At 42.8% G+C, this 9360-nt stretch overlaps 1 protein-coding gene across 1 annotated transcript in view; it reads left to right on the top strand.

Annotated features, from left to right (window-relative positions):
* The first annotated feature begins 439 nt into the window (after window positions 1–439).
* The window catches only part of LOC126404313 (zinc finger protein 271-like), a 79264-nt gene continuing 70343 nt past the window's right edge, over window positions 440–9360 (top strand). The window contains exons 1-2 of the mRNA XM_050067471.1: window positions 440–966; window positions 6026–9353. Of these exons, the coding sequence (XP_049923428.1) occupies window positions 874–966; window positions 6026–7291 (1359 nt within the window). The 5' untranslated portion in view covers window positions 440–873 and the 3' untranslated portion in view covers window positions 7292–9353. The remainder of the gene's footprint in view (window positions 967–6025; window positions 9354–9360) is intronic.

The raw sequence follows: 9360 nt of genomic DNA, 5'->3' as shown, positions 1-9360 counted from the left end.
ACTGGTAGGAGGCCCCGGGGCAGACCCAGAACACACCGGAGGGATTACATATCTCATCTGGCCTAGGAACACCTTGGGATCCTCCAGGAGGAGCTGGATAGTGTTGCTGAGGAGAGGGACGTCTGGGGTGCTTTGCTCAGCCTGCTGCCTCCGCGACGTGACCCCAGATAAGCGGATGAAAATGGATGGATGGATGGATGGAGACTGGTGGTCAGTGGGATGTGAGGACTCTTAAACTAACATGTGTACAGATGTGAAGCCCTGACTGTATCTGACTGATGTTTAATGAAAGCTGTTGTCTTGTATAAAATATGAAGCTTACAGTCAGACACAGTTTAATAAATGAATCTATCATAATTAAAACAACTGGAGACTGAGAACAAACTGATATATGAGTCTGATAATATTTTAATGATTGTAATGTAGCCTATGTCAGTAATACACAATTTAGTGAGTTACAGTCCTTACACACGCACACACACACATGTCTGTTTGTGAACATGTGTATCCTGTTATATAGAGACGTATTATTATTAATATTATCATTATTATTATTATTATTGTTATTATTATTAATGTCTGTCTCAGTTTGAACAGTTTATTCCTCAGGTTGGTCGCGCGGAACTTTAATTGTGCGGAGCTTCTTCCGTGACGAACACAGTTCTGTGTTGCACATGATCAGGAAGTCTGCATCAGTGCAGGCTCGTTGTCGGAGGGCTTAATAATTCACTTCACCTCCTCATTAATTGGCTTGGGTCGGCACTTTATGTGGTGGAGCCCCTGCGTGGACCTGGAAACGGAGTGGAAGTGGGTAGGTAGAGGGTGTAGGGCCCCATCAGGGACCAGGAGCAGGAGGAGCAGTAGAGGAGCGGAATGGAGGAGGACAAGCAGAACCCGGAGCACCGGAGCAACAAGGTCCCCAGAAGACAAGCAGCAGGCTCGTCCTCTGATAGCAGCGATGTTGAAGTGAGTGTTGATGACGTCATGGATAAAAACAGCTTCACAGCCACACTAAAACGACTCGTTTCCACTTCCGTTTGTGTACAGAGACGAGTCAACCGGAAGTTAATTAATTTCTGTGACTGATATCTGATGTACATTTGAAACTCCTTCTCTCTGTAATATTTCGGTTTGAATTTGCCTCGAGTTTATTATAAAAAGAGAGAGACCGTACGACAGTGTGCTAGCTTAGATAACAGGCTGCTAACTACGCTAACAGCCTGCTAACTATTCTAACAGCCTGCTAACTACGCTGACAGGCTGCTAACTACGCTAACAGCCTGCTAACTATGCTAACGGGCTGCTAACAGGCTGTCAACTACGCTGGCAGGCTGCTAACAGGCTGCCAACAACGCTAATAGGCTGCTAACAGGCTGCCAACTATGCTAACAGGCTGCCAACTATGCTAACAGCCTGCTAACTACGCTAACACGCGGCTAACTATGCTAACAGGCTGCCAACTATGCTAACAGCCTGCTAACTACGCTAACACGCGGCTAACTCAGGCTGCCAACTATGCTAACAGCCTGCTAACTACGCTAACACGCGGCTAACTACGCTAACAGGCTGCCAACTATGCTAACAGGCTGCCAACTATGCTAACAGGCTGCTAACTATGCTAACAGGCTGCTAACTATGCTAACAGGCTGTTTCCTACTGTTGCCTGTTGATTGCCAGGTTAGTTTATCTGATTAAAAAGAACCTGTTTACCTAGTTTGTGACTCTGAGTGATGTTTTTATGCAGAAATATGGTTATACATTCTATTTCACATCAGATCAGAAATACTTTATTGATCTCTGAGGGGAAACTGATTTGTTCCAGTCATTCTGTTGTAAAGAATAGAGTTTAAATAAGTAAGAATTAGAGTATAACATGGAAGTCTGTGAATGTAAAGTAAATTAGGAATAAAAGTGTGCATTATGCTACACTATGGACACTAATACTTGTGATATTAAGAATAAAAAGTCTGTAAGTGTGTAACAATACACAGATATGTGCACTTTGCTACATTACACTGTATAAACTAGTGTTACATTCAGATATGTAGAATATATATTGTGCTCATACTTGTACCTGTCCTTGCTATTTTACAGTGGAAGTATTATAGATAATTATGAATTATAAATGCAGAGAGGTGAATAAAGTCCAGGTGACAGTGTCATTGACTCAGAGCTGCTGATACTCTGAGGGAGGAGTTGGACAGGTTGATGGTCACAGGCTGGAATGACTTCCTGCGGCACTCTGTGGTGCATCTTGGGGGACAATTTGAATAAAAAATACAATATGATCCATAAACATTTAAATAAGCTGCTGCATAAATGTTTGAGACGTGCGCACACTCTAAGAGTGGATACCGATAATCAACAACGGATAATCACCAGAAAAACTGTTCACATTAAATGTGTCTGCAAACCACAGATCTGTTACATTGACATGTTTATATTTATACAGTTCTGAAGGCGTGTGTACACATAATTTTTTTCTTGAGCAGAAAAGAGCTGGCAGGGCACTGGGTTCATCCCAGAGCTTCATAAAAAAAAAAAACACTGATGGCGCTTTTTTTTAATGACGTGTAGTGCGTGGGTTTGGTTTCTGTGACGTCAATATCTTGACACTAACATTAGCCAGGTAGCTAACATAACGATACATTAACAGAGGGTCGACTACTAGGGATGTCCCGATCACATTGTTTTTGCATCCGATCCGATACCGAGTCCTTTATTTTGAAACCGAGTCCGATCCGATACTTTGCAAAGCATTAAGAAAGAAAAAAAAAAGTGGTTCAGAAATGTACACAAAATGTAAACAAATTCTGAATTGTAAACAAATTGTCCCTCCAGAGTTGCCGTAGGGCTGTGGTAGGCGAGGTTCTGCCGTTAGGTGTGGCTGTGTTGCTCGGAATAAAGAGAGAAACGGTGGACGCTGAACCTGTTGTCTCGACTCCTGTCCGTTCATTGCTCATTAGCTGCACTCAGTTAGGTGAACTCAGGACGCTTGGTTACAATACATTGGAAAGCAGAGGCAACAATGAACAACATAGATGACAAACCTGTCCATTTTTGTTGTTTTCATTCCCTATCTTTTATTGCCGATTCTGATTTTGTGAAAATAACGTCATCGGTGCCGATACCCGATTCCCTATCAATTACACAGTTAACTTCAAGCTTAGAAAGTGAACTGTGGTAAAACCACAACACTCAGCAGCAACACTTGGAGTCTGCCGGCTGATCTGCTTCTAAAAACTGAGCTTTTCTGTCTTTATTGTGACGGCAAGACAGCAGCCTCACTGAAGAAGCAGCAGCGACCTCACCAGCGTCTTTCTGAAGAGCTGAGTGACTTTCAACTCAAAGCGCTCGGAGTGGCTGCACAAAAAGGCGGAGCACTCTGAGAAACGCTGCTGGATGTGACACCTTTTCCTCCAGTTGCGGCTGCATACGCCCACTCTTTATTGAGAGTGACTGAAAAAAAGATGCTGGTGCTGAGAAAAAAATACTACGTGGACACAGACCCTAGCGTTTATGTTTAGGCACAAAAACCACTTGGTTATTATGGTTAAGAGAAAAGATCATATTTAGTGTTAAAATACCCGGTGATGGGTCGCCACAAAACACCTGAAATTGGAGCCTAAAAGTCGATTGAAACACAGTAATGACTCACTAAAACACAACTGGATTTCTTGTTTGTTGGTCTCTAACAGTACTCTACACTACATCTCACCTAAAAATATACAGTTACTGTCTACCGGCGGTCCTCTGAGACCAACATGCCATGCATTAAACCAGGTACACAGAGCTTCAGAGAGCTGGTGGTGAAGGTGAGCTGGAGACAGCCAGGTGTCAGACCTGTGCAAAGCACCGTAACAAAAACACCAACAGTATGATAACAACATTCAAAACACAAGTTTTGCTCCCAGTGGTTTCTGTGACATCACAAAAAGTCACATGACGCCACTGAACACAGATTTGTTGTTCATAATGTTGCATTATCAAGGACATTAATAGTGCGCCACCCAGATGCAACGATAGTCAGTTTACTGCGTCCTTTCAGATTTGAATGCGTCAGGAACGCAGGACGAGTACCGAGCAACATCACTATTGATCTACATCAGAATACATATAGTTTATGATCTGTGATATAAATGTATTCAGTCTGTGATCAGTCACACATGTGTTGTGTTCACAGGATAAGCCCGTACATCAGACAAATAAAACCCAAACTCTTTCCAGTTCAACGACATTAAGACTTTATATCAAACGTCATTTTGTGAGTCAACATCTGAACCAATCAGCTGTTAGATCAGGTGAGAGCCAGGTGTTTCCCATCATGCCCTGGGCCTTACAGTCAGTGGAGAGCAGCTGCAGTGCCTGGCTCTAAAAACTGTAGCCGCCTCGATCTCGCGAGATTATCACTGTCCAGTTTTGTATGAAGTCAGAGCAAGTCAGGATGAAGTCGGACACAAATCTACCCAGCATGCACTGTGCAGCGGTCACTGGTGATCGAATCTGCGCAGGTCTGACTCATCTCCAGCGAGCCTAATCTCAGTATCCATTCACAATTGTTTCCTGACTAATTGCGTCCCTTTACAGACACATTTGAACATTATAGAGTGTCCCAGAAATGAGTTAGCATGATAGCACTTCCTGTTCCCGCATCTTGGTTAGATGTGTGAAATAAGGTCTGTGGTTAACAGAAGCTGAAGAGACTTAAACGTTTTGTTCTACAACATAAAAAAACGTCAGCAAATACTCCACTGTGAATTTAGAAGCTTTTATGTATCTTAAAAAGACGGTTGCTAACAAATGGCTAAATGAGACTACAGAGCGTCACCATGCCGAACACGACTTTACAGCTTCACTGTGGTGACGTTAAGTCATGTGACCGTGGTGTAGTTTGTTTATAGCCTAAAGTTAGCTTTTTACTAGTGGTGCTAATAAAGATTATCTTATCCACATGCTTTCTGATGAGGGAACCAGGCTGACGCTAACTTCTGTACCGGCCTATAAAAAAATGTCATCCCTGCAGCGCTCTGTTGAACGTTGAATGTTGAACATGTGTAAACTTATTTTGAATCCCCACCGCAGGGGCGCCACCAGTTCCAAACTAGTGCAATGGCCTTGTGCAAAATTTGGCCATGAATCAGTGACAGTTTATCCAAACATCACGGAACTTGGAGAATATTTTTAAATCAAACAACTGAAGGGTATCCCCCAAAATATTCCTGCAATTGATCAGTCGAGGTGAAGAGTGGTGCCAAAGAGGAGCGAGGCCCAGAACAGATTGGGACATAAATGAATGAGCGTTTGTCTGATGGTCATGAAATGTGTCAGTTATCTTTATACAGTTGTTGTGAACCATCAGAAGTCTTAATCTTTCACAGCTTTTAACTTCTAACAGTCCAACAGCTGGCTTGAACTCTAGAGTTCCTGCTTGCAGCTATATTTTTGTGAGATTCTTCATAACAGTGGCTAATTACCTGCTTTACATTTGGACCGACACCTTCCCTTTTCAAACACTCATGGCTGCCTCCTTCAATTAATGACTCTCTTGCTAATCCCACACTTGTTTAAATGCTATTCAGCTCTGTTAGCGACTGTACTTTAACTCAGCAGCTAATGATAGTTCCTCTCTCGTGTTAGTGTGTCAGATGTTTAGCTGTTCGACTCCCTCCTTCAGTGATAATGGTTCATGTATGTCTTATCTTAAATGGAGTTTATTTGTCGTGTGGGAGGCGGGGCTTGGTGAATTGGAGATCTGGCTCTGCACCATGGAAACTTAGAACTGCACTGATGATTTCTGATTCACGTAGATCATAAATAAAATTACTTGTCTTGCAAACTTGTTGAATAACAAATGCATTACAAGAACACTGACACAGGACAAAACCAGCTCCTTGCCCACCATGTTCCTGAAAATGATAAGATATAATATTAATAATAATAATAAAAGAAGAAGAGCTGTGTGAATGAGCATGGCACCATGGCATCTCACTTAACTCTCTCTTTCTCTGTCTGTGTGTTGCTATAGAAACAGAGAAAAAGAGGACTCCAACGTCACCGCTGTCAGCACTGTGACAAATCCTTCACATCACCTGGTGCTTTGAAGGTTCATCAGAGAGTTCACACTGGAGAGAAACCATACAGCTGTGACCACTGTGAGAAATCTTTCACCACATCAGGTTCCCTAAACAACCACCGACGTGTTCACACTGGAGAGAAACCGTACAGCTGTGACCAGTGTGTGGCAGCTTTTACACAGTTAAATCACTTAAAGATCCATCGACGCATTCACACAGGAGAAAAACCATATAGCTGTGATGAATGCGGGAAAGCTTTCAGCACTCGGGATAGATTGAAAAACCATCAACGCACTCACTCTGGAGAGAAACCGTACAGCTGTGACCAATGTGGAGCAGCATTCTCAAAGTTAAGTAATTTAAAAGGCCATCAACGCATTCACACAGGAGATAACAGCTGTGAACAATGTGGGAAAGGTTTCACCACCCTTAAGGACCTAAAAATCCACCAGCGAAGTCACACAGGAGAGAAACCACACAGCTGTGATCAATGTGGGAAATCTTTTGCAAGATCTGGGGACCTCATAAACCATCAACGTGTTCACTCTGGAGAGAAACCTTACAGCTGTGACCAATGTGGAAAAGTTCTGCGTACATCAACTCATCTAAAAATCCACCAGCGGACTCATACTGGAGAGAAACCATACAGTTGTGATCAGTGTGAAAAAGCTTTCATCACACAAAGTCACTTAGTCATACATCGCCGCATTCATACTGGTTACAAACCTTCCTGGTGTGAGCTGTGCGGGAAAACTTTCAGCTCACAGAGCAACTTGAAAACCCACCAGCGCATTCACACGGGAGAGAAACCATACTGGTGTGAACAATGTGGGAAAATTTTCACCAGATCAGGCGACCTCAAAATCCATCAACGAAGTCACACTGGAGAGAAACCGTACAGCTGTGACCAGTGTGGGGCAGCTTTCAGCACTCCCTGTAATCTAAAAACCCATCAGCGCTGTCACACTGGAGAGAAACCGTACAAGTGCGACCTGTGTGAGAGATCTTTCACACAGTTAAGTAACTTAAAAAGTCATCAACGCATGCATAATGGAGAGAGGCCGTACTGGTGTGACCAATGTGGGAGAACTTTTTATCATGGTAGTCACCTCATAAAACACCAACGCCGTCACTCTGAATCGTCTGATCAGTCTTCAAAGCCCTCGGCGTTTCCTCCTGCCACCTCAACCTCTGATATCTGTGTTGTAATAATCTGAGCTTCTACACTGCAAGGTGAATAAAATGGTGCGATTGTTCTGACAGTGCAACCATGTGAGAGAGTCCCGCTGGAATGTTTCTGGATGTTCCTGTTGAGTTATCACAGTCTGTCCTGTTCTAAAGTTGGAGGACTGTAATCATGTACCCATCAGCCTGAAGTGTCCTCTCTGTGTTGGAGCAGGTCCGGGTATAAGGAGTCGACGATGAAAACCCTGACTGACTGAAGACCAGAAACTTTTCATAAAATAATCTCAGCTCAATGTACACTTACTGGCTTTCCCTGGAGCTTGTCGGGTCTTCTTAACTGTTGACTCATCTTGGACCACTAGAGACCTCCCAGAGAGACTCCCTACAGTGAGGATCGACCACAAACCTTTCAGACTCTTAAAGGAAAATTCTGGCGAAATTTAATGTGATATATTCACTATAAAGTGAGAGTCTCTCTCCATGGGATTTTTAAAAATAGCAGCCTTGTGCATTTAGTCCTTCTCAGGCAAGCTCAGGGGTTTAGTGTTGCTGTAGCCCACAGGAAGTGAGGATTAGAATATATGACCTTCACATAATCCGCTCCAAATGAATCTATATTTTTAAAATTATTACTAAAAGTGTGTGTCATATAAAAACTAAAGTGATGGCCAAAGTTGTCACAGTGAAATTTAAGGTGTGCTGATGGATTCACGTCATCAACTCATGCACTGAGTAACATTACAAGTTAACGTTCCACCTTAAAAGTTGCCGGCAGTCGGCCCAGTGAATGAAGTTATTTTTTTCTCTTTCATTTTATAGTTGCAGTTTACTGATGTGTAGGCCTGTCACGATATGCGATAAGTCGGTTAATTGCACGGTAAATTAAAAGGGAGACGGTAACTTTTCCGGCTGCGATTAATTGCCATATTCCTGCGTGTTTGTTTTTCTGTCTCTCTCCATCAAAGAAACTGGACGACAAGAGCATTCACTGCCGTGCATCGTCTGGCAGCCAGGTGAGTTCATTCATTAGCGTAATGAACAAAGGGAAAGCTCTTGTCATCGAGTGTCTTTGTCTCTGTGGGGGAGGCGGTGCTATGGGCCACACACACACACACACACACACACACACACACACACACACACACAGTGCGATCTCCGTGAGGGGCAGACGAGGCGGAGAAAAAGAAAAAAAAACAGTTGTGCGTAAAAGAAAGACAGGGAACTTGTTCCTAAACCAAACGCCACGGCCCCTGTGTGGGAGTGTTTTGGATTTAAACCAAATGACAGAGGGCAGCCCAGTAATTTGGACGAGCCGGTGTGCCGGGTTTGTTCTAAAACCATCTCTACAAAAAGAGCGAATACGACCAACTTAACTGCACACCTGAGAGAAACTGACAGTCTATTTTTTTGTATTTATTTATTTATTTAGGTATTTTTACGTGTTATTTCAGATATTTAAATTTTCTTTTTTGCATTCCTAAATATTCTTGTTAAATAAATGTGTATTTCTCTTTTAAAGGGTGCACTTACATCATTATGCCGTTATTATCATTATATAAGTTTAAAAATGGTCTAAAAACAGCAAAATTGCAACAATAATAAAAATGGTCTTAAAAGCACAGTATTACGCAATATTATCGCTTATCACAATAATTTCTGACGCAATTAATCGCCCAGCAAAATTTGTTATTGTGACAGGCCTACTGATGTATGAACAGAGGTTACATAAAACCAGAGTTAGCGTCCTCTACTGACCAATCAGACTGCAGGGTTTCTAGCTCCACCTTTTAGTACCAGATCTGTGTGCTAGGTACCCCAACAGAGGGGGGACCAAACATGGGGACGCTAAGGAACACTTCTGTTGGTACCATCCACAACTTTACACTGTGGGAACAGAAACAATGAGCTGAACCGGACTGCTTGGTGGAACCTGGGCTAATCATCCTGTGTTCCTGTCCCCTGGTAGAACCTGCAGGTTGTAACGGACACCAAAGTCTTCTGAGCTCTGAGCATCATCAACAAGTTAAATACCAGATCAATATGATGTATGTTATCATGTGTAACATGTTTGATGTCTTATCCAGTGTCTTGCATGTGTCCT

This window comes from Epinephelus moara, chromosome 17, assembly GCF_006386435.1.
Source record: "Epinephelus moara isolate mb chromosome 17, YSFRI_EMoa_1.0, whole genome shotgun sequence".
Lineage (NCBI taxonomy): Eukaryota > Metazoa > Chordata > Actinopteri > Perciformes > Serranidae > Epinephelus > Epinephelus moara.
The sequence above is the reverse complement of the archived record's forward strand: the minus strand, read 5'-3'. Positions and strand labels throughout refer to the sequence as shown.